At 68.1% G+C, this 27,570-nt stretch overlaps 1 protein-coding gene across 1 annotated transcript; it reads left to right on the top strand.

Moving 5' to 3' along the window:
• The first annotated feature begins 12,752 nt into the window (after positions 1 to 12,752).
• Positions 12,753 to 14,385, top strand: ARC (activity regulated cytoskeleton associated protein). Its single transcript, XM_062185298.1, has one exon. The coding sequence runs from the start codon at positions 12,753 to 12,755 to the stop codon at positions 13,941 to 13,943; it is 1,191 nt and encodes a 396-aa protein (XP_062041282.1). The 3' UTR covers positions 13,944 to 14,385.
• Positions 14,386 to 27,570: the final 13,185 nt, after the last annotated feature.

Genomic DNA, 27,570 nt, shown 5'->3' with positions numbered 1-27,570 from the left:
TGCCCCCCACCCCCAGCTGCAGCCCCGGCCCACCACCTGGCTGCCCAGTGTCAGCTGCGGCTGCGCTGTCCAAGGTGCTGAACGCTGGCTCCCAGCCCGGGGTGGGAAGCTTGCAGCTCTGAGAGCTGTGCCTGGGCCAAGCTGGGAGCTGCTGTGTCCTGCGCGGGCAGGTCTGGGCATTTCCCAGGCGATGGAGAGGCAGGGCCCCGTCCCCCTCCCAGAGGTGCTGTCCTGGCCTGGCCCCATGGTAGCACTGTCACCTCAGAAGCACGCCCACCCCTCCCTCCAAGAACCTCAGTTCTCGCCTCTTCTCTGGATGGCTCTCAGGGCCTGGTCCTGCCCCTGGGTGCCCTGCTGCCCTGGGAGCTGGGAAGGGTGCAGGGGAGGGGTGCTGCGCTCCCACCTTGTGGGACCTGCCGGAGCCAGAACATGGGGTGCTGGGCTGTCCTCAGCTCCTCCCGGTCCCTTCTCTGCCCCTCAGCTCCCTCCTGGGGTGCACGGGACCTTCCAGGGGTGGAGGAGGGCGTGGCTTTTCTGTGGCACCCAGGAGGCCCCTGGGAGCGGGGGCTGGACCTTGTGCCAGCTTCCCAGGGCTTCTGCTCCCCGCCCCACCCCTGCCCTGCCTACTGGTCAGCAGGAGACCCCCAGGTGCTGAGGTTCAGAGAGGGGCGAGGCACAGCCCCAGCCATCAGCAGAGGGCACAGCTGTGGCCCCAGCCCAGGCCGTGGCCTCATCCCGGGACCTGCCTCACACGGTGTTCTTGCTCTGGGGGGCCGGTCCCAGCTCCCGGGGCCCTCCTGCGTCTGAGCTGCGGAGGGCTGGGGAGGGGCTATGCTCAGCTGGCTGGGGCATCTCCTGACCCCTGACCCAGCCAGGAGGGGCTGAGGGGAACCAACCTGCGTGTGGCCATGGCGGGGATGGGGTATGGGAGGGGGCTACAGTGGGAGGTGGCGCTGGGCTTCGGGGTGATGGCAGCAGTGCGCCGCCCTCTGTGGATGCTCTCGTGGTGGTCTTCAGATGTCCGTGGGGTCCTGGGTGCTTCCCGCTTGAGAGGAGGGGGTCTCTTCCCCTCCCACTGGGTGTGAGCTGGATACCTACTTGGCAGAGGACAGAGCCCCGGGGACAGGTCGCAAAGAAACTAGACTCCGGGGCTGACTGCCTGCCCCCTTTCTCTCGCTTTCCCCTCCCTCCCTCCTTCCCTCTTCTCTCCCTCCCCCTCCCTTCCCCTTCCCTCTTTCTCTCCCCCTGTCTGTCTCTTGACCCGCACAAGGTCAGGGGCCCCCTCAGTCTGCCGTAGGAGGACACAGCCTTCAGAGGGACCCTGAGCTGTGCCTGAGCCCCAGACCCAGTGGTTCGTGTGAGTCCAGGGCTCAGGTCCTTGGCAGTGGTCACTGAGTTGCATCCAGGCGCCCCGTGGGCTCTGTACTGCCAAGGCTTACTATCCCTCTCTAGGATCACCCTCCTGGATAAGGGGCACTGGCACCAGCAAGCACACAGCCAGCCCTCTGTCCACAAGGGACCAGAAGCCAGACCCAGCAGAGGCAAACCTGGCTGTTGCTTGTTCGGCCCAGTCCTGCTCCTGCTCAGAGCCCCCTGCCGGCCGGTGAGCTACCTGAAGCAAAGGCCTCCTATCTGCCTGGCTTCCAGGGAGCCTGACCTGGGATGGAGCCTATTCCCCGCTTCAAGGGTGGAGTGGCCCCTTCTGGGGTCTGCCCCGAAGTCCTGGGAGATGGTTCTTCACAGAGGAGAAACGTAGGCAAGACGCGTGGGTGGGAAAACTATCGTACTGTTGCTGGTGCCAGGTGTGGCCATGGGGGGTGCTATGGTGACTGTGCGGAGGGCGGTGACTGTGACAGTGACAATGGTGACAACAAAGATGTAAGTGGTGGCAATGAGGATGAGGAGGATGACAAATGTGGACATGCAAGATGACCAGGGTAGCAACGGTGGTGGTGGTGGTGGTAATCAGGGTGGGAGACGTGGAGGTGATGCTAACGGTAGTGATGGTGGTGGTGGTAACATTGTAGTGATGGTGATGGTGATGTTCAAAGTGAAGGTGGCGAGGATGGGGACGCTGCTTCTGGGGATAATGGTGATGGTGATGATGGTAGTGACTGTGGTGCTGATGGTGATGGTGATGATGGTGATGGTTATGTTGGTGGAGATGGTGATGGTAGCAGTTATGGTAGTGGTTATGGTGGTAGAGGTGGTGGTGGTGATGTTGGTGAAGATGGTGGTGGTGGTGGTGGTGGTGGTAACGGTGGTGGTGATGTTGGTGATGGTAGCAGTTATGGTAGTGGTTATGGTGGTAGAGGTGGTGGTGGTGATGTTGGTGAAGATGGTGGTGGTGGTAATGGTGGTGGTGATGTTGGTGATGGTAGCAGTTGTGGTGTTGGTGATGTTGGTGATGATGGTGGTGGTTATGGTGGTAGAGATGGTGATGGTAGTGGTTATGGTGATGGTGACACTGCTGCTGGTGGTGATGGTAACAGTTATGGTGATGGTGACACTGCTGGTGGTGGTGATGGTAACGGTTATGGTGATGGTGACACTGCTGGTGGTGATGCTGGCGATGGTGATGACGGTAGTGGTTGTGGTGCTGATGGTGATGGTGGTGGTAATGATGGTGATGGTGATGGTAGAGATGGTGGTGGTGGTGATGTTGGTGAAGATGGTGGTGGAGATGGTGGTGGTGGTAACGGTGGTGGTGATGCTGGTGGTGGTGATGGTAGCAGTTGTGGTGTTGGTGGTGTTGGTGATGATGGTGGTGGTGTTGGTAACAGTGGTGGTGATGTTGGTGATGGTGATGATGGTAGTGGTTATGGTGATGGTAGTGGTGATAGGACTGAAGAGGAAGTGAGTGTCATGTCAGAACTGGTGGTGGTGGCATTTGGCATTTGGGCATTTGGGTGGAGGCAATGTTGGCGTTGGCCAGGAGGTGTCCACAGTGGTGATGCTGGTGGTGATGGCGAGTGCAGGTGCCGAGGCCCTGAGCGGACTGAGGTAACTCCTCCCACAAGTGACTGCTTCTCCATCAGTTCAGGCCCCCCTCCCTCCAGCCCTGGCCCTTTGCCTCCGGCTGCTTGTGGGCTGTCTTCCTTGAGCCTGCGCGCAGCTCAGGCCTCTGTCCAGAAAGAGACAAAGTCGGGGGCCGGGGGACCCCAGGCTGCCTCTGCCTCCGACAGGCTGTGGCTGTCTCCTGGGGCCAGGTGTGGTGGAGGCTTCAGCCCCACTTGTCTGCCCCCCCCCATCCATCCCCCCCGCCACTCGTCCTCTCCCCCCCCACCCCGTCCCCCTCACGCAGCACCATGGCTTAGTGCCCCTGCAGTCCCTTGAGGAAAACTGAGCCCAAAGGGAGGAAGTGACCAGGCTGAGCCCCAGCTGGGTCCTCTCCTCTGGCTGGGAAGTTGCACTCCTGGGTCCTGGGCCCAGTAATGGGGCAGGGGAGGCACAGGGGCCTCTGCAGGTGGCGCATGAGAGAGGAGGCTGGGCAGGAGGGGGTGGGGGGACGGGGTGTCCTGAAGTCGCCGGGGCTCACTAGCTGTCACTCTGACACATGGGCTCTGAGGCCGCCCCCCCCCCCCCCCCCCCGTGAGTAAGGCTGGGCCCGGTGTCCCCCATGAACGTGTCACTGGCTGACTAATTCCCTCCCATTGGAAACGAGGACGGCTCAGCAGCGTGGGGCTCATGGAGCTGTGCTGCCGCCCACCCTGCCACTGCCCACCGGGAGGTGGGGGTGACCCGGGGCTGAGCCAACCAGCCTGGGGGGGGGCGGCTGCAGAAATAGACTGCCGGGTGTGGCGACACCCACTGCCCTGAGCAGGCCTGGGACCACCCATCCTGTTCCCTGTGTATCCCCCAGGGGTCTGTGGCGGGCGTGAGCAGGGCTCCAACTCCGCCCTGGCCCGGCTGTGCAGACAGCGGGCTAACAGCACAAGTGTTCAGGGAAGTGTTTCCTGGAGTCAGGGGTGCCTGGCACAAGGCACCTGAACCAGCCCCCAGTGGACACAGCTCCCTAGAAGTGGCCCTCCCTGCCCCCGCACTGCCGCGGCTCTGCCTGGCCAGGCACCGTACTGAGGCTGGGGGAGGCTTGGCGGCTGTGCCGGGCCCAGGACCAGCAGAGAGCCCCCCTCCAGAGGTCAGCACCATGGCCACAGCTGAGGCGGGGGACGCTCAGCCAGCAGGGCCTGAGCCCAGCACTGCCCAGCCCAATCCATCGGGGTGGTGGCTGGGGTGAGGGTGACAGTGGGGTGGTGGCTGGGGTGGGGGTGGGGACAGTGGAGTGGTGGCTGGGCTGGGGATGGGGACAGTGGGGTTGGGGCTGGGGTGGGGGTGACAGTGGGGTGGTGAGCAGGGTGGGGACAGTGGAGTTGGGGCTGGGGTGGAGGTGACAGTGGGGTGGTGACTGGGGTGGGGACAGTGGGGTCAGGGCTGGGTTGGGGGTGGGGACCGTGGGGTCGGGGCTGGGCTGGGGGTGGTGATGGCTGTGTCGTGGTCAGAGGAGGTGACAGTGGCTGTGGCGACCTGCACATGGGATACTCAGGATTCAGCTCAGGGCCTGAGCCCCTCCTGGGAGAGCCGCAGGTCCCAGCTGAGCAGCCCGCAGCTGGCCTCGGAGCCCCCCAGCCAGGCCTGGAGCCTGTGGCCTGCGGGGGAGGACCCTTGGGCCAGGTGTCCCCCCTTGCTCGGGCTCAGCCCCTCTCAGGCAGAATGGGAGAGCCACGCCCCCGCCCCCGCCCAGGACCCTCTTCACCTGCTCCTCCTCCCGTGCGGGTCCCCACGTCTGGGCCCAGACTCAGCTCCGGGTGCCCCTGGGGTGGAGCGGAGGCAAGGCCAGGCAGCAGTGGGCGCTGCAGCAGGCGGGGCCCAGCCTGGCGTCGTGGTCTCAGGCCCTGGGACAGCAGCTCGGGGCAGCCTGGGGAGAGCCAAGGAGTGCAGGGGGGATCTGGGCACACAGAGAGAGGCAGAGACACAGAGACCTGGAGAAAGAGGGGCGAGAGTGAGGCAGGGGACTTGGGCAGCAAGTACTGGCTGGGCCTTGTCCCCAGGCCGGACCAGGAGGGAAGTGGAGGGAGAATGGAGGGCAGGGCAGGGTGGGGCTGGGGTGTGGGGAGCCCACCCTGAGGGCGCCAGGGGTCTCCCACAGGAAGGCACCTGCCCACAGGCCGGCACAGGGAGGGCCAGGGTGGGTGTACTTCCCGGCCACCCGCGAGCAGCCCCTCCCCCACGCTGCACTGCCCTCCCCTCCCCCTTTGGGCCCTGAGCCCCAGTCCTGTGTGGTTCAGGAGTGCAAAGCTGGAGGGAGGTCGTGGAAAGCTGTGTACCCCTGCTCTGTGACCAAGGCAGTCCCTGGGTAAGAGAAAACCGGGGGACCCCGTGTGCCCTGCCCTGTCCCCCATCGGGCTCAGCACCCCCAGTGGAGGGCGGCTGAGGACAGAGATGGATGCTCCGCCAACCCTGCTCAGGGCTGCACAGGCCCCAGATGGGGAAGAGGGGTCGCGGGCAGGACTAGGAGCCTCAGCCACACTGGGCGAGCCCCAGTGTCCACTGAAGAAGTGGGCGCTCAGGGGTCCTGGGCAGCCGGCATGGAGCCCTTAGCACAGACAGCACAACACGGTTTCCAGTGGCGGAGGGCCCAGCATGGGAAGCCGACCCTCGCGCTCTGTGTGCCCCCCGTCCTCCTCTGTGAGGCTGCCCCGAGCTCCAGGAGGCCCTCCGCTCCCACCCGCTTCCCCAGGACCCTGGACCCCCTGGACGCCGCCCCCGCTGAAGACACGGCCGGTCGGGGCCACTGGAGGCCCAGGCCCGGGGCAAACAGCAGGAACGGCTCAGCGCAGGCAGGACCGTGGGCACCGGGCCGAGTGGTGGCGGCGGGGGGGGGGGGGGGGCCCGGACTCCAGGAACAGGTGCGCCCAACGCGAGTGGGAGGAGCCAGGTCAGGAGCGTGGGAGGGGCCGGGCCTAGGCCTGGCAATGGTGGGCTGTGGTCGTGGCCGCGGGGTCCCGCAGCCCCCGGCCGGCCGCCCCAGCTGGCTCAACCCTGCGAGGTTGAGCGGGTAGCGGCTGCCGGGCTGAGGAGGGGGAGTGGGCTGGGGGCGTGCGGGCCGCGAGACAAGCTCCAGCGCTTCCACTGCCCCGACCCAGCGGCTCCCCCTCCTGCGGGCAGCAGGGCAGGGCAGCGGGAGCCTCTGGCCTCCGTTTCCGGCGGGGCTGGGGAGGGGTCCCCGGGCGCGCGGCCCCGCGCCGGGCTGCGCTGCGCTGCGCTGGGTGGGCGGCTGGCGCAGGCCCGCGTGCGTGGGGAAGCTCCTGCCGCGTCAGGCCCCGCTATTCTCAGCCTCTCTCCTTTTATGGGGCCGGAAGTGACGCGGCAGAGGCTGGCGCCCGGCGGGCGCGGTGGAAATGGAGCCGCAGGAGGGCAGGAGGCTGCCTGCGCGGGGGCGGGGCGCCGGCCTGGGCCCTCAGGGGCACCAGCGGACCCCAGCCTCCTTAAGGGAGGGGTCGGCCGCCCTCGCGGATCAGTGGGGCTCGGGGGAGGGGGCAGCCGCTCGCCTCCCAGCCGCCGCTGAGAACACCCCAGCTTAGCGCTGGCCACCTGCGCCCCCACCCCAGCTGCCCTCTTACCCCCACCCTTCGCAGGTCCCCCTCTGGGGCGCTGCCCCTGAGCAGCGCCCCACCCACCACCGCCTACCGTCCTCTCCCAGTCCTGGTGGCCCTGGACCACCCCAGCCTGCCCAGTCCCTGGTCCCTGCTCACCTGCCGCTGGCCGCAGCACACTTGGGGTTGTGCACCTGCACACCCCCACACAGCCCGGGAGGCTTCGGTGGGATGGGGCGCACAGAAGGCAGGGACGCTTGGCCGGCAACAGTCACACTTGCAGAGGCTCCTCCCCGGCCCCGCCAAGAGCCAGGAACAGCCTGGTTAGTGCTCAGCGAGGGATGCCTCCCAGGGCTGCTCCCTGGCCAGTGCTCTGTGGACACTGGCACCAGGCTGGAGACACCGCTGTGCCGAGGGCACGTGTCCTGGGCTCCGGCCTGTGCCCGGCGTCCCTGCCCTCACCCCTGCCTTCTGCCCTGGGTGCTCCAAGAGCTGAGCCCCCAGAGCTCAGATGAGCCCCTCCTCCCTTGTCCCAGCGTGGGCGGTGCCAGGCAGTGGACAGCCCATGCCCCCTCGCCTGGCTCGGCGCTCTGGGGCTCTAGGCAGGGGGCTCTGGGCGGGGACCCCTGCCGGCGCCCATGGGCCCAGAGAGCAGTGGCCCAGCTAATAACACAGGCGAGGGCCCCACGCAGCCAGGCCACCAGGGCCTGTCTCCTGGGCTCCTCCCTGCTCCCCGCCCTCCCAGGCCTGGCTCAGGACCCCTTGTTGATAATGACTGACCCGGGGCTGAGCGGGGTGAGTGGCTGCCTGCGAGCAGTCTGGGTGGGAGGAAGCCGAGGCCAGGGAAGGGGTGGGGCCTCAGGGGATTCACTAGGTCACGTGGGATATGAGGGTGTCCAGGAGCCAAGGGCTGGAGCCCCACCCCTGCCACACATGCGCGCACACACGTGTGTGCACACACAGGCACACGTACTGGCTCTGGCCTTTCTTGCTGAGTGACCCCTCTCGCCTCGGTCTCCTCTCCTGTGCAATGGCTACAGGTGGGGGGCCAGGAACCCTCGTCCCTGGGGCCGGGCTCTCGCACCCCCTGGTCCTCCGTCCCCTCCCGGGCTCCCATGAGCCTCCTGTCCCTGCACAGTGGTGCTGGGATCATTGGAAAAATACAGAACTTTCCTTGGAGGCTGGACCAAAGGCACTGAGGCAGGAAGGAGGAGGGAGAGGGGAGGAGGGGGAGGGGGAGGAGAGGGGGATGAGGAGAGGGAGGAGGGAAGGGGAGGAGGGGTGAGAAGGGAGGGGGAGGAGAAATGGGGTGAGGAAGGGGGAGAGAGGATGGAGAGGGGAGGAGGGAGCAGGGAGGAGGGAAGGGGAGGAGAGGCAGGAGAGGGGAGGGGGAGGAGGGAGCAGGAGGAGGGAGGAGGGAGGGGGAAGGGGAAGGGAGGGGGTCGGAGGTCAGGGGGAGAGGGGAGGAGGGAGGGGGCGGGGGAGGGGACTGTGCCACGTGGGGGCCCAGGAAGGAGCTGCCTGTTCCGGGGACGGGGAGGCAGCAGCACAGAGCCTGCCAGACGGGGGAACAGGAAGGAAGGAAGGAAGGGCCCGGGAGAAAATGTTCCTGCAGCTCCCAAGAGGCCTGGGGGGGGGGGGGGGCTGAGTCCCTCCCAGGGGCCTAGGTCCCCTGCGCCTGCGCCTTGGGCCCACCCCGCGCCCCAGGGTGTCTCCTGCCTCTCCCGGCCCTCGCGCCACCCCGGGAGCTGGGCCCAGCACTCAGGGGGTCACCTGGGACCCTTGGTCCTGCCGTGGCTGTGGCTCGCCAGGCAGGGATCAGCGGGGTCATAAGTGGCTCAGGGGCCCCGTGGGGGGGCTGGGTGGGCAGGGCTCCCCTCCCCCACTCCTTGTGAAGAGCAGGGAGAGGGGTCCACCCTGAGAGGTGAGTGCGAGTGACCAGTCGGTCCTGCTCTCTCCTCTCACTGGCCAATCTCCACGCCCCAGCACCAGCACCCACCCACAGTGCGCCCCCCAGGGACCCTCACCCCCAGCTGCTGGGCCCTCAAGGGAGGGGTGCAGGTGTGGGCAGTGTGGGGTGGCGGGGGCCAGGTCACCCACACATTACGGGAACCCCCAGCACAGTACCAGGAGGGTTTCCTGGGTGGTGGCCTTGGGGGCAGGGGGGGTGGACAGGGCGAGGAAGCTTGCCCCCCCCAGGCGTCCCGGCCATGGGGCTGACCAACAGGCTGGTGGGGGTGGGGTGCAGGGATGGGTTTGTGGGTCCCCAGGAGTTCTCTGACATCACTCAGCCCCGGGGGACGCCCAGACCCTGGCACTACCATCCCACTTCACAGATGGAAAGTCGAGGCTCGGGTGGTGGTGGCCAATGGCGTTGCGCTGGAAAGGGTGGGGAGAGGCCCCCCCCATCTCCGGGTCAGACCCTGTGCCAGGCTCGGGCACCGTGGCCGCGAGCACACAGGTGCGATGCCTTCCCCCGGACAGGCACCCTCAGGTGGACCTCAGCCTGGGTGCCCGGTACGGCTTTGAGGCCCTGGGACCGCCGTGTGCACACTGTATAAAGGGCATGAGCCGGAGGCCGTCCACGGGATGTTATCCACGGGACACTGTCGACCGGGACACTGCCCGCTGGGACACTAGTGGTCCCATCCTCTCTGGGCTGTGCAGAGCGATGGAACGAGGCCTCATGGGTGGGGGACGATCAAGTGTGGAGGACCAGGGAGTGGACAGGAAGTCGAACACTTCAGCTGGAGCAGGGGCAGGGAGCTGCGTCCCCCCCACCCCCACCCCCAGAGGCCTCAGCCACACCTGCTCCCTGCTGTCCCTGCAAGGCCGGGCCCACGGCCAGCGCCGCAGGAGCCCTGGAACATGACAAGAGTGTGTGGACAGCTGTGTGTGTGTGCACACGTGTGGGTGTGTAACACATGTGTGCGTGCCAGCCTGGGCCCTGCCCTCAGCGGCCACGTGGTGCCAAGTCCGAGGCAGCAGGGTCAGCTGGGAGAGGGCGCCGGCTGGAGGGAGAGCCCCTGCCCACACGGAGTCCGGTGCAGCCAGGCGCCCCGGGAGGGGGCCGTTCAGGAGCCTGGGGGTGTGAGGAGCAGGGAGGGCTGCTCAAGGGACAAGGTAGCCCCTGCCTCACTAAGAACCCACGCACGGGGGCTCAGAGCCAGCATTAGGGGGCCCCAGAGGCAGGTGCGGAGGGCGTGGTCACGGGGCTGTCCCAAGGCAGGAGGGGAGCTCTGTCTCCAGGGCTGGGCTGGGGTTAGAGAGCTGTGGCTGGGGGGGGCTTTAGGAGGGAAACCTCATCTCAGCATCACGTGATCCAAACCCAGGGCCTGGGAGCCAGGAGCCCTGCGGCTGAAGCAGCCAGAACTGGGGAGAACTGGGGGACCTGGGGGGGCTTCCCGTGGGTCACCTCCGCTGCTCGCCCCTCCCCCCGCAGAGCCTGGTCCCACTCAGGCAGCTGTCAGCCCAGCTTCGTTCTGGGGGGGGGGGGTGTCCTGGGGCCTCCCCTGCTCCTTGCACAGGCCAAAGCCCCCGTCTCTCCCCCTCTGACTCTCCCCCCTCCCCATCACCCCGGCCCCCTCCACCGCATCCCGGGGCGGTCGGCGTCCTCTGGGTGAGGCTGGGTGCCGGGATGGGCGCTCAGCTCTGCTGTCCCTGTTGGCAGAGGATGATGGGCAGTAGGGGCTGGGTGGGGGCTGGCCCTGTTATTAGCGTCCCCCTCCCTGCCCAGGCGGTGGGGAGCAAGCCTGGCCTCTTTTCTGGGGGTGGAGGAAGCGAGCCGAGGGCTCCAGTGCGGGGGTTGTTGCGGGCTCCTGGGGCGATAATTGGGCAGCGATTAAGTGTTCCCAGAGCAGCGGCTGCCGCCTGTCACCTGTCACCACGGGGCCTGCATTCGCGGCTCTGCAGACCTCGCCTGGGCGGGGGCGGAGAGGACAGGGAGGGCAGGGGTGCGGGGCGGGGACCTCTGCTCCCCACCCAGCCCCACCGCCTCTACCCAGGCCTGTCCCCGGGCTCTGTCTCCTGGCCACGGGGTCTGGGTTGGGCCACCCACGTCCTCCCTTTAGAAGGTGGGAGAGAGGGTGGTGAGCGGGCCGCGACGCTCTGGACTCCTCACCAAGTGCTCCCTGGGAGCCGCCTCCTCCAGCTGGCCTCCCAGATGCCCTGTGCCCACCTCATGCCGACAGCCCCCGGCTACACTCTTCAGGCATGGCTCACTGTCTGCCTCTCTAGCACCTTCTCTCCCCTCCCCCACTCCAGAAAGCCTTGAGGCCTTGGGGGGTGGGGGTGTCAGGGGTGGGGGGTAGGGTGGTGGTGGGAACCCAGAGGCCACTGCAGACCCAGGCCCTGGCCAAGCTGATCGGGGACCTCAGTGCCACACAGGCTTGTGGGCTGGGGGGTGGTGGCCTGGCCACTGCCGGCTCACACTCTGGACCCGCAGGCGTGGTCAGTGGCCAGCTGGGTCCGGCCTGCCCGCAGACGCTCCGTGGGAAGGCCCGGGAGGTTCTCGCAGCTTCTCCGCCCCGCTCCCTTCTCCGTGGTGCCGTCCGCCCACTGGCCTTTAATTAGAAATACCAGGGGAGTTTTTTCGAGAAAGACTTTCCCCTGAGGGGCGGAAGCCCAGGGAGGGAAGGAGGAGACAGACAGGCTTGGGGGGCTCCCCGGGAAAGCAGAGGGGGCGGGGCGAGGGGGAGGGATTCCGCTGGGCCTGGACACCTGCCTGTCCCGGGAGTCCCGACCAGAGGGGGCGGGGCTGGGGGCGATGAGTGAGTGGGGGGATCGGACTGGGGGGTGTGGGTGTGGGGCGGGTATGAGTGGGGGGTATGAGTGTTCATATAGGTATGAGTAGGGGGTGCGATGGGGGTAGCAGTGCTCATATAGGTACAAGTGGGGGGTGCGAGTGTTCATATAGCTATGAGTAGGGGGTGCGAGTGGGGGGTTTGAGTTCGTATAGGTACAAGTGGGGGGTGCGAGTGGGGGGCTTGAGTGTTCACATAGGTACAAGTGGGGGGTGTGAGTGGGGGATATGAGTACTCATATGGGTAAGAGTGGGGGGTGAGAGTAGGGGGTATGAGTGGGGGGTATGAGTGTTCATATAAGTATGAGGGGGGGTGTGAGTGTTCATATAGGAACAAGTGGGGGGGTGCGAGTGAGGGGTACGAGTGGGGGGTGCGAGTGAGGGGTACGAGTGGGGGGTGTGAGTGTGCACCGGGGCTGTGTGTGGCTCTGTGTGCCCGGCAGGTGGCTGTCACTGTTCCCATGTGTCCCTGTGCCTCTGCTGTGGGCAGGGGGTGGTGTGACCTGAGCCAGGTACCATCACCAAGGCAAGACCCGTGCCCATCCAGCGGGCGCCGGCCGCGGCAGTGGGGCTGCGGGGCGGCGGCAGGGCCTCCCCCGGGGGGGAGGCGCAGCTTCCGGAACCCCACTCCTTATATGGCCTCCTGCTTTGCCTGCCTGGGGCTGCACGCGCTGCAGCTCCCGCCTCCTCCTCCTCCCTCCTCCCCGCGCAGCTGCCAACCCTTCTGGATGTCTGCAGGTTCTGGCCCGACGCCCACGGGCCCGAGGGCCCGGTGACCGCCCCCCCCCACGCCAGCTTCCCCCGCCCAGCTGCCCTGGAGGCGCTAGGACGCAGGTGTGGGGCCTGGGGCAGCCCCCAGGCAGGTGTCACCTAGGCCCTTGGGCAAGGCGGGCAGTGTCGGCGCGGCACACCCTGAGCCCCTCAGCCCCGGGCGAGGGACTCTGTCCTGCCAAACCCGACTGGACAGGGGACGGTAGCGTCCAGGGCCCGCACGGGGAGCGCGGAGCCCGCCCGGAGAGCCGCGAGCCGGGGGCGGGCGAGCGCGGCAGCCCGGGGTGGGCGGGCGGGGAGGGGGATTCGTCAGCCGCGAGTGCAGGGGGCGGGTCCTCGCGCGGCGCGGGCGGGGCGCGGGCGGGGGCCGGGCTGCGCCAATGGGAGCCGGGCCCGGCGAGGGTGCCGCCCCCGGCCGTGTGCGCGCGGCATAAAAGGCGGGCGCCGCGGCTGCAGCGGGCAGAGCTGTGCGCAGCCTTCTCCCAGCCGCGGAGAGCTCCCAGCGCTCGCCGCCCAGGCCCCCCGCGCCCCGCAGAGCCGCTGCCTAGAGGAGTCCGCGGCGCGTCCGAACCGCCACCTGCGCGCAGATGGAGCTGGACCGCATGACGAGCGGCGGCCTGCACGCCTACCCCGGGCCGCGGGGCGCACCGGCCGCCAAGCCCAACGTGATCCTGCAGATCGGTAAGTGCCGCGCGGAGATGCTGGAGCACGTGCGAAGGACCCACCGGCACCTGCTCACCGAGGTGTCCAGGCAGGTGGAGCGCGAGCTCAAGGGGCTGCACCGCTCGGTGGGCAGGCTGGAGAGCAACCTGGAGGGCTACGCGCCCACCGGCGACTCGCAGCGCTGGAAGAAGTCCATCAAGGCCTGCCTGTGCCGCTGCCAGGAGACCATCGCCAACCTGGAGCGCTGGGTCAAGCGCGAGCTGCACGTGTGGCGGGAAGTCTTCTACCGGCTGGAGAGGTGGGCCGACCGCCTCGAGTCCTCGGGCGGCAAGTACCCGGTGGGCAGCGAGCCGGCCCGCCACACCGTGTCCGTGGGCGTGGGCGGCCCCGAGGGCTGCTGCCAGGAGGCCGACGGCTACGACTACACCGTCAGCCCCTACGCCATCACCCCGCCCCCCGCGGCCGGCGAGCTGCCGGGACAGGAGCCCGCCGAGGCCCAGCCGTACCAGCCATGGGGGCCCGGCGAGGACGGGCAGCCGAGCCCGGGCGTGGACACGCAGATCTTCGAAGACCCGCGGGAGTTCCTGGCCCACCTGGAGGAGTACCTGCGGCAGGTGGGCGGCTCCGAGGAGTACTGGCTGTCGCAGATCCAGAACCACATGAACGGGCCGGCCAAGAAGTGGTGGGAGTTCAAGCAGGGCTCGGTGAAGAACTGGGTGGAGTTCAAGAAGGAGTTCCTGCAGTACAGCGAGGGCACCGTGTCCCGCGAGGCCATCCAGCGCGAGCTGGACCTGCCGCAGAAGCAGGGCGAGCCGCTGGACCAGTTCTTGTGGCGCAAGCGGGACCTGTACCAGACGCTGCACGTGGACGCCGACGAGGAAGAGATCATCCAGTACGTGGTGGGCACGCTGCAGCCCAAGCTCAAGCGCTTCCTGCGACACCCGCTGCCCAAGACGCTGGAGCAGCTCATCCAGAGGGGGCTCGAGGTGCAGGGCGGCCTGGAGCAGGCGGCCCAGCCGGCCAGCCCCCAGCCGCCCGCCGAGGAGGAGGCCGAGGCCCTCACGCCCGCCCTGACCAGCGAGTCTGTAGCCAGCGACCGGACCCAGCCCGAGTAGAGGGCAGCCCGGAGCTCCCCCCAGCCTGCCCGCCATGCCCGGCCCGGGCCTTTGCCAACCAGGACTCTTGAGCTGGGGCTGACTCCAGCTGGGCGCCCCTTGGCCTGGGGCCCGACCTGCACCCACAGACACACGCCTTCCAGATAAAGGAGCCCCTCTCGCCCGCCCAGCTCCTGCCCTTCAAGTCTTCGCTGGCCCTGCGCCCGCCTGGGCCGGCAGCGTCCACCCTCCACCCTCTCCGACCATCGCAGGGCATCATTCGGCCGCTCCCTCGCTCTGCTCCAGTGCCCGGGGTACTCACAAGACGCACCCACCGTCCATCCGGCTGGCCCCGGGCCAGGGGGCCCCAAGCTCTCGGCCCCCCTCCCGCCCCCCGGAGCAGAAGCTAAGGCAGAACCGGTGCCGAGGGAACCTCCACTTCTGGGATTCCGCCGCTCCCGCAGCAGCCACCGTGGAACCAGCTGGCACCCTCCGTGCCTCCCAGGGCAGCTGGCCAGCCTCAGGCAGTGTGGCTCCCTCCCCCTGGGGGAGAGCTGAAGCCACACACAGGCAGCAGCAGCAGACCTGACCCCCTGGTGTCTCCTGGACCCTCCCAGGTGAGCCCCTGTCCCAACCCCGGAGCTGGGAGACCCTGGGTCCATTTGGGCTTGGAGGTGTCCCCAGCAAGTTAGCTGCAGGGAGGGGGTGGGGGGCAGGAGCAGAGACCCCGGGGTGGGGGGGCGGGAGTGGGCGGCAGCGCGGGGCGCGGAGCCAGCTCACCGGGACCCGTGCGTCTCGCCCCAGCAGCAGTGAATCACGGCAGCCGGGAGCGGGATCAGCGCTCGGGCGATGACTCAGCTGCAGCCGGAGGGTCCCACAGGGGCTGAGACAGCAGCCGGTGCCCTGGGAGCCAGGAGCGTAGCAACAGGTAACAGAGCCCACCCCTCCCACCTGGGCTGTCCTCCCTGGGTCTCTGGTCCCGCCCCGGGAGAGCAGCCGCGCCCGTCCTTGCCCAGACCCTGTGAGTCCCGGCTGCTGACCCAGCCCTGCCCTGACCACCTGTTTCTTCCTCCTCCAGGTCTCCCGGCATCCACAAAGTCTTTGCTGCTGAGCCTGGCGCCGTCGCCTCCCCTCCTCTCCCAAGCTACCTGTGTGGGCAGAGAAGTCCCAGGACAGCCGAGAGAGAGGGGGGCTGCAGAGAGGTGGCCACGGCAGAGAACAGCGTCCCCAGCGCCCGGCCGAGAGCCGCTGGAGGAAGGCGGCTGGCGCGAGGACCAGGGCCTGCTGCTCAGCCCGCCCCGCCGGCCGCACGCTGCCTGCCCCAGAGCCCCTGCAGCTGGAGCCGCCCTGGGCCGTGCGCCCCTCCGCACGGAGCCCCCTGGCTCGCTGCAGGGCCTTCCACAAGCCCTAGGCTGCCCTCACCAGAAGCCCCGAGCCCAGCCCCGGAGACACCCAGGTCTCTGCTCCTGGGGCTGGGGTGGTCACCCTGCCCTGCGCTGCTGCCGTCCAGGCCCAGACTCCACTCCGGGGCCCCGCACCCGCGCCTGGTGCTGGCAGCCACTTGAATCTGCAGGCCAAGCAGGCGCCAAGGGCCAGCTCTGCGGACCGTCTGACCGGCCCTGCACCCTGCACCCCTGCCAGCCGCCCTGGGTTTTATTTTTGCACAGAAGCCATAACCCATGCTTAGGCAGGCACAGGCGGCAGGGAGCCCTCCGGGGCCTCAGAGGGTGTGGCCCACTCCCCCACATGCCCACACACACACACATGCACACACATACACACACACACGGATCAGGCCACCAATGCCCAGCCAGGAGTGCGCCCCAGCTACCTTGCCCCCAAGACAGACTTTTTTTTGTAAGATTTTGTTAATAAAACGCTGAAACTTCTTGGAGAGTTTGTGTGGCTCTTTCTCTGTGGGTTGGGTTGGGTTGGGCTGCGGTGGGGGCCCTGCAGGCTCAGGGAGGGGTCGCTGGGGGCTGTGGGAGCCTCCGCCAGGGGCCTGGGTCCCAGCCTAGCTCAGCCCCGCTCCTGGCCACCGGGCAGCAGGCAGTGCGCAGTGGACAGGCTGCCAAGCGTAAGGAGCCTGTGTTCACGCCAGGCCAGGGCCTCTGTCTCTGAGTCGCCCCCCGCCAGGGCTGTGGAGTTCTGGGGCCCCCGGCTGTCCTGGCTGCAGGGCTGTGAAATCCGTCTCAGCCTCAGGAGTGGCCACCCGCCCCAGGCTGTCCACGTGTGGGCTCAGCCAGGGCCCCGCACCAGCCCATGCCCACGGGGAAGCCAGGAGTCAGGTGTTGCGAGCCTGAGTTCGAGCCGCTGTCTGGCTGCCTGAGCCAGCTGGAAATCCTCCCGGGAGCCGGGGCTCCTGCACGGACTGGAGCCGGCTGCAGGGCTGAGAGTTCTCTTCTGCAGGGGAGGAAATGAGCCGTGCCCTGACAGGTGCACCCAGAGTTTGCCGTGAGCGTCAGCCACACCCACACGTCCCCGCAGAGCAGCGCCTGGGCAGGGGCCGGCGTCGGCCATCTGCAGGAGCCGCTGCGTCGCCCACCGAGGCTGGGTCCCGGGGCCTGCCGCTCAGAAGGCATTGCTCTGGTCCAGGGCCCAGCCCGGGTGGAGCCGCACCTGCTGGGAGCCTGGCACAGGAAGGCGCTGCCCCCTCTTGCCAGGGCGGGCAGGCACCTGCTGTCAGGAAATGTCGTCACGGTGCGCACAGCGAGCACAGCGCGAGCTCCGGCTGGAGGGGCCGCCTCCGCCCCGCTCCTCCCTTTGCCTCTTTTACAAGACGCTGGCTTCCCACGGGGCCTCCCCTTTGAATGAGCAGTGACTGGGGGGCTGGCAGGAGGCGGCTCAGCGGCTCGTGCTGGAGAAAAGGCGGGAGAGGTGAGCAGAGCGGGGCGGGGGCAGCCCCCAGCCGCAGTGCCCCGGGACGGCATGCCCCCACGTGGCTCCCTCGCCAGTCCTCACCATCCGGCCAGGCACCATGCACCAGCTGTTCTCCTGTGCTCACTGCAAGGAGGGAAACTGAGGCACAGAAAGGGATCATGCTTACCCAGCCTGGGGGACAGAACTGGAAGCCCAAAGGGCTCATCTTGCAGACCCACAGGTGCAAAGCCCGGGGCCTCTTTGCAAAGTCAAATCTGCTGCTCGGGGCCTGCATGAGAGCTAGCTTGCAGGTGTCGGGCTGGGCGGCGCCCCAGGTGCTGCCACCACTGCCCCCCAGGACTTGGCCGAGGCCGCCTCCACACCCCTTCATCCCTGGAGAGCTGGCACGACCCCCTGTGAGTAGGGGGCTTGGGCGGTGGATCAGGCACAGACAAAGACGGGCGAGTGATGGCCAGACCACAGCCCAGACCTTGGCCACCCACTGGCCCCCGCTTCCTCCAGGAAGGAGGCTGGGAGCTCCCTCCTGCACCCCCAGGCATCGCTTCTCTTGTGTGGAGGGGAAACGGGGCCTTGAAGGGACAGGACGTCCCGCGCATGCCTGCCCAGCCTCAGGCTGACCTGGCCGTCGGGCGGGTGCTGGTGGCTCTCCCTCCTCGGTCCCCAGCGCAGCTCTGGGCAGCTCGGCTCCACCCACCAGGGCCAGCAGCCCTCCCTACCACTTCACCTTCCCTCCGCGCCCAGCCTGGTCGGCCCTGACTTCTCCCTGTGCACCAGCCTCCTGGGGCCCCGGGGATGGCAGCGCTGTGGCCGGGGACAGCTGCCCTCCTGCCCACCCGTGCGCCGCCCGTGTGTCTTCCCTCTCTGTCCCATCCTCCCTGATGCCCAGCCTCCCTACAACACAAACGGTCTTAAGTGACATTGCCACTGGAATCTGTCCCCTGCCTCTGACGGGGCCCCCCAGCCCAGGCCAGCTCCCTCTGCAGGGCTGGGCCCTAGCCAGTCCTGCTGGCGCCCCTCCCTCGCTGGGGACCCCTCCCTCCTGCCCTCACAGGCCCTGGCTCCGCCAGCCAGAGCTCAGAGACTCCTGCCGCCCCATGCCCCCACGCCCTGCTCCGGGCACACAGCTGCCCAGCTCTGCCTCGGCCCCGAGTCCCTGCCCAGGTCCATGGCCCGGCCCTGAGCTCAGCTCCAACGTGGGGGGAGGAGCCTTGTGCACAGCAGGTGCCTCGGCTGCCCCTGCCCAGCTCGCCCAGCCTGGCCTGAGACCACCTGCGGAAGCCGTCTCCATGGGGACAGGAAGTCCCACACCTGCTCCTCTGCGAGTCCCACTGGGCAGCAGGGGGCTGCCAGGCACCTGGTGCACCCCTTATGCAGGGAACACCCGCTGTCTGCCAGGCTCCTACTCATCCGTGAAAACCCTCTGTGGAGATCCCCTTCTCCCACCTTGGGCCACCTCTGTGGCTTGGGCACCCCAGCCCTCCCCCAGGACAGGGGCCTCCTCGTGAACCCGGGGTCCCCAACTCCTGGCCAGGCCACGGGGCGAGGGGGCTGGCCCGGGGCTGCGGTCCTCTGTGGCTTGGGCACCCCAGCCCTCCCCCAGGACAGGGGCCTCCTCGTGAACCCCGGGTCCCCAACTCCTGGCCAGGCCACGGGGCGAGGGGGCTGGCCGGGGGCTGCGGTCCTCTGGGGCTCTGGCTCGCGGGCCTCGCTGCGGCTCGTCTGGCGTCTTCCCGGCCGGGCTGACAAGGAGGCTATTTTTAGCCGCTGTCTCCGTAATTATCTGTCTCTGTTTTGCCCTGCTACCTCGTGCCGCCCGGCTGGGGAACGCCAGCCTGGGTCTCCGTGCTCGGGGCGGGGGCTGGGGGCCCCTCCACTCACACACCCACCCCGCCAGGAGACACCCACGCCGCTCAACAGAGGCCAGGAGGGCGCCCTGGGCGGGGGCCCGCAGGTGGAGGGGAGGCTTGGTCCACTCAGACCCCCACAGCTCCCGCAGCCCCGTGCTCGGCTCCCCGTCCATCCCGTCTGCAGCGCCTGGGGCCTGGGCTGGGCCCCGGGGGGGGGCGGGGGCGGGGGGGGGGTCAGGCCGGCTTCTCAGCCAGAGGTCTCCCTGTCGAGGTGGCTGGCAGAACCCGGCCCCCAGCCCCGGCGCCGCCCCTCGCTCGCTCCTCTGGTCCCTGCTGACTTCTCGGCTCCTCTTGTCCCGGCCTACAAGGCCCATCCCCAGGCGGCCTCTCTTCTCCGTCACTCCCCGCCCCCCCCCGGGAGGGCCAGCCTGGACCATTCTGCCCTCAGTCCGTGGGGCCCCTTGCGGGACCCTAACATGCTTCCCAGCAGCTTTTCTCAGTCACACCTCAGGCCAACCCCCTCTCCCCAGCAGCCCCAATTTCCAGTGCCTGCAGGCAGAGTGTGTGCTGCCTCCTCCAGGCAGCCCCCCGGGGATGCTTGCTACCCTGCTGGTGAGTCCTAGCCAATTGGTCAGGTCGGGACAAAGCGTCCACCTCACAGCTGGGTGCCCAGCCCCCGACCTGTAGCCCTGCACCCCTCAGTGCCACCCGGCAAGGCCTCCTCACCCATGGGCCCCCAAAAGTCTACTTCCCAAGGTGGGGTTCCTCGTGAGCCCACCCTGTGATGAGGTGCCGCTCTGGGTTGTCCCAGAGAAGTCTGAGAAAGCGGAAGATGCGAGGCCGCGGCCCGGGAGGACCCTGCACCCGCTGTGCAGCACCCCCGAAGCTACAGGAGCCCGCCCCAGAGCCACCTTCGGCCCAGAGCCCCGGGCCGCGTCCTGTCCCCCGGAGGGGCCTCAGCTTCCTCACCAGTAAAATGGGGAAATGATAGCATCTCCCGGGGCGGCATGGCCCGGCGCTGGCCAGGGCACCCGTGGCGGGGAGCGGCGAGGCTGCCTCCAGAGCTCTCTCTCTCCCCAGCGGCTCCGATTTGGGGCTGTGGATCCGTCCGTGCCTGGTTCCTCTCTGTGTTTCCATCCTTACTCTTCCACCATCCGGGCGTTGCTATGGGAACCATGGTACCCACGGCACCCTTGATAGATGGGTTTCAGGCCCCTGCAGGGGCGTATGTGCGTGTGAGTACGTGCGCTGGGTGGGGGCTCCAGGAGGGCCTCTGGGGCTTTGTGACTGGGGACCGCGGGGCCCAGCAGAGGCAAGAGTTTAGCAGCCCACCTGCGTGCGGTGCCCCTGGCAGCCCCTCCCTGCCGCACTCACGGCCACCCCCACCCCGGTCCCGGCCCCACACCGTGGGCCCCAGCTCCCGGGGGTGCGCCATTGGTCCGCTCTGACCTTGGCGAGGGGCAGCGGGTCACACCCGGGTGGACCCCGGCCTCCTGTCCGTGTTCCCACAAGCGCCTCGGTTTCCCCAGCAGAGAAGCGGGGGCGTGGCCAGGCCGGTTCTCATCGTCCTTCCTCCCCCTGGGCTGTGGGTGCCACTGCAGGCAGGCGGGGGCGGGGGCGGGGGCGGGGGACGGGACTGTGGGGACGCCGGCAGGAGCTGGCTCTGTGCCGCAGCCGCAGCCGGCAGCGCAGTGCCCGTCCGCCCACCCGGGAGCTCCGTGCCTGGAGTCCCGATGCGTGCGTGCGTGGGCGGGAAGGAGAGCCCCAGGGGCTGGCCCTGCCTGCTGCTGCCCCCTCCCGCCGCTGGTCTCCCGCACCTGCCCTGCCCCCTCCTAGCAAAGAGTGGGAGGGCACTGAGAGGTAGACAGGGTGGTGTGCAGAGCGGGGTTCTCAAAGTCGGGGGAAATCTCACTGCATAGCAGGGCTGGTCCCCGCCACACTGGGCTCCAGGGCAGGACAGGGCTCAGAGCCAAACTGTGGGGCCCCAGGTTTCCGCCCAGCACGGGGCCTGCCTGTGTCTGTCCAGGGGCCGGTTCCTCCCGCGTGGGCACACGTGTGAGCTCGCTCACCCCTTCCTCTTCCTTTTCCCAGCAATGCGGGGGCCTCCTGCACTGGCACCGCCTGGGCCTGGTCCAGGTGCCCCTGCCCGCGACTGCCACAGCGGACACGCCCCGGCCTGGTCCAGGGTGGCCTCAGCAGGCCGTCCGGCAGAGCCGCTGCCCGGTGGCCTCCCTGAGCCCCTCACGCCCCGGGGAAGCTGCGGCCGCTGCCAGACAGAGGCAGCCTGCTGTGGGGGCTCCGTGAGGACCCCAAGAGCCGTCCCTCCAGGGCCGCTGCTGGGGGAGCTGGCCAGCAGCCAGATCGCACGCCTGCCCTCCTTTGGAAGGGGTGAGGTGGGGGGGCGTTAGTGGGCAGAGAGGGTGGGGGTCCCGGGAGCCAATGTCAGCCTGTCCAGAAAAGCCAGCTCCTGCGCCCAGGGGGACAGTACCCAGCGGGTCGGTCTGCGGTGGCCGAGCAGACGCCAGGACGGGGACACAGCGGCACCTTCCCCTCCCGGCTGGCCGGACAGGAGCTCTGCCCGGTCTTCTACAGGAGACTCTGGTCAGGGGTCACTTTCTCCTGGTTCGTGGGCCGGGCTTTGTTCCCAGGGCCCACACCACAGCTGCAAGGCAGCCCGGCCGCCTCCCCCGCCCCCACCGCAGCCTGGACACGCCTCCGGCAGAGCTGAGGCTAAGGACACCGATTGCCCGGCGGCACCCGAGGCCCAGCCAGCCGCCAGCCTTTAGGGACAGGGCTGGAACCCGCTTGTCCTCCGGCTCCCACACGGCGTCCCCTGGAGCCGGCCAGGTTCACGGCTTTCCGATCCAAGCCCCTTCTTGCTCCAGGCTTGGGCCACCCAACCAGGAGGGGGCTTGGCGTGGCTGCCAGGGGCCCCCTGCCCTCCCAGGGGTCTGCCATGGAAATCGGCTACAAGAACACCACAGTCCTGCAAAGATAAAGCAGACAGACGCCTGTCAGGGGTTCACCGAACCCGTTCACCAGCGAGGTAGCCGGCAGGGCGTTGAGACCAGGCTGGTTAACTTCAAGTCCACAGCAAGCAGCGCCCTCCAGGCCGGCCCGCGTGGCTTCGTGGCTTCGCTGGAGAGCCGTCCCCAGTGTTTAACGACTCAGGGGCAGCGGGAACAGCTCCCTTGTCCTGAAGCTAAAACCAGGGGGGGGTGCCGCCCCTCCCCCCGCCCCGCACTGAAAGCCACAGCTCTGCCTCTCTCCACCTGCACCCCCAGGCCCAACACGGCCACCGGCTGGGCTCCTTGTAACAAGACTTGCGAGGCTGACGCGCCCACCCCATCCTGCCTGACGCCACGACATTTCCAAGGTCTCCCCAAGAGGACAAGGAGTGGGTGGTCCTCCAGCCCCGCTCCAGACTCCGCCCCCTGCATCCGACTCCACCCACCTCAGGACCTTGAATTCCTTCTTGCATCAGAGCCAAGCACGTGGCCCCAGGCACCCCACGGCCGGCGAAGGCCGGTCTCCCACGCGAGCTGAGGGGCAGGACCCCCAACACGGCGCTGGCGAACAGGAGCCACAGCACGGAGGGTAGCGGGCGGGCCTTGCCGAGCCTGGGGTCCAGTCCCACCTGCCCCGCACCTGCCCCTGCACCTGCTGATGTGCCTGGGAGCACTTGTGACTCGGGCAGGTGGGAGGTGACAGAGAGGACCTGAGGCTTGACAGCCCCGGCCGACTCATGTGGCAACTCGGCCCGATGCTTGGCAGCTGCCGATCCAGGTGGCATGGCCCTGCCAGCCGGCCTGCACGACGGCCTGGTCTGTACCGCGCAAGCCCGCCTCCTGATCCCTGTGTCAGCCCACGGTTGCCTTTAGGTCATTAGGATGACGCCACCATGGCCGGCATTCCCTCTCCCAGCATGCACCTGATACCTAGACGCCTCCCATAAAGGGGCAGGGGTTGGGCAGTACTCAAGCCCCGCCCCAAACTCCACCCTGTTCCAATGCTTCTAAGCCCCCCACACCACTCCCATGCTTCCCCACGTGGGGGCTTTTGTCCTCTCCCTCTCCCAGCCCCCCCCCACCTGCCTGTGCCTGGTTCTCCAGATTTTTTTTCTTTCCATAAACCCTGCTCTCCTGTGCACCTGCACTTCTGTCATGGGTGGAGGGATGCGCTCAGCAGGGGGCCCCACTGCCCCCAACTTGGCCTCTGCCACCCACATGGGAGACCCCAAGGGAGCTCCCAGCTCCCCCAGCCATTTGGGGGACTGCAGGAGTGAATGGAGGAGGGTCTCTCTCCTTCTCTCCCTCTCTGTCGCTTTTCCATAAACCACAGCTTTAAAACCAACTGCGCAGTGGGCCCCGCTGGGCGGCTCAGGTCACACAGAGCCCCCCGCCCCCACGTCCAGGGCCTGCCCAAATGCAGCAGTTAGCCATGATGAAAACTCTGAGGAAAACAGGAGTGGGCGGCAGTGGCTGCCAGGCCTCTCAGCCCGCAGGTCCGGCCCTGGGACAGGCACCGGCTTTCCAGGGAGAGCCCGCCCACAGCAACGGAATGGCAGCCAGAAACACGGCCGCGGGGAGACAGACAAGCCTCGCTCCGCCGCGCTCACCGGGACGGACGCGCCTGCTCGGTGCCGGGTAGCCCCAGGCCCTGGAAACTCAAGACAGAGCAGGCCCACGGCCGGGGGGCCTGGCTGCTGTGTCCCCCACTGCTGCCCTGCCCCCCCACCCCCGCCGTGCCTCTTCTCTGACCTGTGACATTCGGCGCAGCAACCTGCGGGCACCGCCCCCTCGCTGCTCAGAGCCCAAGCTGACCACCCCGTGGCCTGGCCCATGGTCACCACGCCTCCCCACCAGCCTCCCAGCCTTCTTGCGCTCCTGCACTGCCCTAGGTGCTGCCCCGCCCAGACACCAGCCCCTCCCTTCTGCCTATGATCCCCCACCCCGGGACTCCCTGGCCCTGTGGCCAGGACACAGTCCAGCTCGCTCCCTCCCTCACCCCAGCACCCCTCATGGGGCTTGGCAGTGCGGCGAGGGCTCGTCCTGACCCTTCTCCTGGGACCTGTCCAAACGACAAGTCAGTTCACTGTCACAGCCACGTGCAGCGCACAGAGTGGCTCAGCAATCTGCCGGAGGCCACACAGTGGCAGTGAGTGGAGGGTGAGGTTTGAAGCCAACTGCACGGGGCGGGGCAAGAGCTGCCCCACCCACACCCAGGTCCCCAGGCCCCCGCCCCAGGAAGAAGAGCCACTGCCCTGGTGGCTGCCCCCTCCTGCCCAGCTCCTGCCCTGCCCACTCAGCTCAGAGACTTCTGGGACATCGGGGAGCAGGACTGGGCGTCGGGGGTGCTGAGGACAGCTGTGCCCTGTGGGCCGGGCTGCAAGGAGCCGCCCAGCTTGCTCTGCATTGCCGTGACTGTGGACTGTGGCACCGGCGGCTACCCATGGCCGGCGAGTCAGCAGGGGGAGGTGGGGTGGCTGTGCTCACCACTCAGCAAACTCCTGTTTGTGCTTCAACCCCCAGCTCCGACCCCCGGGCTGCACAAGGCCTGCCCTGGGATTGTCCCAGCAGAGGTGCTGGGTTCCCCTGGTACTTGCCTGTCGAATGGCCGTCCCCCGCCAGGCTGGGCGCGCTGGGGGACAGGAGGTTCAGGGGACTCCCTGATGCTGCACGGGCCAACCAGTCAGCCGGTGGCAGCCTGGCGGGAGCGGCAGGGGCCCCAGTCCCTTCCCAGACACAGGTGCAGCCGGGGGATCCCTGGCTGCGCTGCCCCTGCCATCCTGCTCCCGGGAGGCCCTGGCCTCGGGCACACCTGCCCCGGGGGCCAGCGGCCCCATCCCTAGCAGCCACCGCCCCGATGCGGTTTCCTGTTCCCAGCAGCGAGGCGTGCACACCAGGGAATTAAAGTCAGAGCTCTGGGGGGCCCACAGCAGAGCCAGTGTGGGAGGTGGCCCCAGGAGATGCCCACGCCCCAGACCCAGCCCTTCCCCGACACCACCACCCCCCCCCCCAGCAGGCCATCCCTGTGCCCTCCCCTGCCAGGACGCAGTCCACCCCCGCAGGACGCCACCCTGGGCTCCTCCGCAGAGCCTGCTCTGGCTGTATGCAGCAGCCCAGCCGGGGCCGCTGGGTGCTGTGAGCACAGCCCCGGCCCCCGAGCTCCCATGGAGCCCGGCTGCTCTGCCGGAAGCTGGGGTTCTGCTTCCCCCAGGATGGAAATAACAAAACCTCCCGCCCCCTTCCCTGCCCTGGCTCCCTGGGCCCAGCCACACCTCTGGGAATCCCAGTGGCCTGCCCTGCCCCCCCCACCATCTGCCTCCCCCGCAGCCTTCTGCCTCCCACGCCTCTGCCCGCCAGCCTTGCCTGTCCCCAGCTTCTCCCGGACCGCTCCAGCACTGCCCGAGGCCGCAGAGGCCCCCTGCCGCCCCCCAGCCGTCTTGGCCCTGTGACCCTGTGACCAGGTCCCCGAGGCTCACACTGGGCCCTCTGGGCGTCCGACCCCCTAGCAGACCCTCCCCAGCAGGCTTGTGGGTCCCGGCGGCGCCAACACCGCAGGCCCAGCCTCCTCCTCCTCTGGGTCCCAGCACGGACACCATGGCCCCAGCCCTCCACCTCCTCTTCTCCCTTCGGCCCAGCCTGGGCGGGTCAGGGTCATGAGCTCCCCCTCCACACCCTGCCCCAGCACCCCCAAATCTCCCAGGTCCTGGGGGGGAGGGTCCCTCTGGTCCTTAAGGGGCACAGCAGGGCTAGGAATGCCCACAACCCCCGGAGCAAGCGGGTGGGTGCAGCAGGGCGCTCGGGGCGCCCACCACTGCCCAGGGCCTCACTCCGAGGCTCCAGACGCCCTAGTCTCTTCAGGAGCAGGGGTCCCCCCAGGGCAGCTTTGTAAAAGGTGGGGCATTAGAAACCCCCTCCCTAAGGTAGCTTTTTCTCCCATGGCGGCTGAGCTGCCCAGGGTCCCATTCCTTGCCTGCCCCCCCTTCCTGGTACCCACCCCCAGCCCCAGGGTCACTGTGGAGTGGGCGGCGGCATCGGGCAGAGGAGCAAGTGCCTAAGGAAAGAGCAGATGTAGGGTGCCCAGGCTCAGGGCTCGCCGCCATCCTCAGGCCCCGGGGGAGCCTCTGCAGGACACCCTCTGCCACCAGGGTGTGCGGTCCCCTTGCTGGTGGTCTTCCCGAGCCCTGGGGCAGCTGCTCTGGCCACACGCCCCCCAGCAGGAGGCGCTGGAGCCGCCCAGCCCTAAGGGTCCTGGGACAAGTGCGGCCAGGGCCCTGCGGGGCAGGGGGAGGCGCACGGCCCCAGGGACCCAGGCTGTCTTGAACTCGGACAAGGGACTCGCGCCCTGGCCGTCCATCAGGAGTGGGCCAGGGTCTCCCATGAGAAGACTGGGGGCTGCTCCAGATCCTGCAGCCGGGGACCCGTCCCCCCTGGCAGATGCCATCGGATCAGTTGAACCCCGCCAGGGCTCCTGGCATGTCCCAAGTCAGCCCTCCTCCGCCTCCCGGCCTCTGGCCACAGGTGCTGGCGCCTTCCCAACTGCCCACCACGTCGGTTGAGGGCGGAATTCTCAGAGGGCAGTTCCCCTGGTCTCCAGGTCCCTCGGGTCCCCTAGCTTCCAGATGGGCTTTCTTCCCCAGGACGCAACCTGCGACCCCAGGTGGCCGTGACCCGCTGACCTGCAGGGGCTCTGTCCCTGGGGAGGTGTCTGTCCCCCGCCCCCCGCCCGCCAGTCTCTGCCGCCCGGGTGTCTGGAGCTGAAGGTGCAGCCCTGTTTGTCTGCTGGTTTTCAGATGCCCTCGCCTAGGTTTGTATTTAAATACGCACTTTTTCTCCCAACCATTGCAGGCAGAGGGGGTGGGGGGGGAGGAGTCTGAAAAGGACTCAAAGAAAAATAAAATAAAATAAAAATCACCCGAGGGTTAAGACGACCCTGCTGGCTGTACCAGTGCCCCAAGCGGGCGCCAGTTTAAGCCCTGGCTGCTGCACTTCCGGTCCGGCTCCCTGCTGATGGCCTGGGAAGGCAGTGGGGGATGGACCACGTCCTTGGGCCCCCGCACCACGTGGGAGACCTGGATGGAGTTCCTGGCTCCTGGCGTTGGCTGGCGCGGCCCCTGGCGGGTGAACCAGCGGATGGAAGGTCTCTCCCTCTCTCTGTAACTCCACCTTCCAAGTAAACCAATGAACATTGCTAAGGTGTCACCGGAGGACCCAACACCCAGAGATAAGTCTCGGCTCTGACCTGGGGCCGGCAGCCCCGTGCCTCGCCGGGGCCCCGCAGCTGCCCGCACACCTGTGGTGGCTAAAGCTCCCAAGCACGCGTGCATTTTCTACACATTTCTAATTTCTCCCCTAGATTAGATCTTGGGAGCGGGGTTCACGACAGGTGACAGGTGCCGGAGAGGGCGGTGGGATCTGGGAGCAGGGCCAGAGCCCGGGCAGCTCATCCCCACCGGGCCGATGGCCTCCCACTGCGTCTGCCCCCGGGCTGGCTCTGGCTTTCATAATCTTAATTAAAACTATGTTAAGTATACGGTTTAACTGGAGGCAGAGAGAGAGAGAGAGAGAGAGAGAGAGAGAGAGAGAGATCTTCCATCCACTGGCCCGGTCTCCAAAATGCCTGTGACAGCCAGGGCCAGACCACGCTGATGCCAGGAACCGGAGGCTCAGCCCGGGCGCCCTCGTGGGTGGCAGCGGCCCGAGTACTGAGCCACCAGCAGTTCCGGCCTGGGGGTGTGTCAGCAGGAAGCCGGGTCTGCAGCTGGGCTGGGGCTGGGGCCAGGGAGTGCCCCAGTGGGGCAGGGCGGGGTGTGAGTGGGTGCCAGGGCGAGGGTATGCGGGCAGGAGAGCTGGTGCAGAGGTTTGGGGTACGTCCAAGAGTCTCCCTTCCCAGGAGGGGCTGTGGCCGGCCACAGA

This window comes from Lepus europaeus, unplaced genomic scaffold (assembly GCF_033115175.1).
Source record: "Lepus europaeus isolate LE1 unplaced genomic scaffold, mLepTim1.pri SCAFFOLD_351, whole genome shotgun sequence".
Taxonomy (NCBI): Eukaryota; Metazoa; Chordata; class Mammalia; order Lagomorpha; family Leporidae; genus Lepus; species Lepus europaeus.
Note: the sequence above shows the minus strand (reverse complement) of the source record. Positions and strands in the feature narration are given on the sequence as shown.

Coding starts and splice junctions, on each gene's coding strand:
- ARC (XM_062185298.1), top strand. CDS start 12,753: ATGGAGCTGGACCGCATGACGAGCGGCGGCCTGCACGCCTACCCCGGG.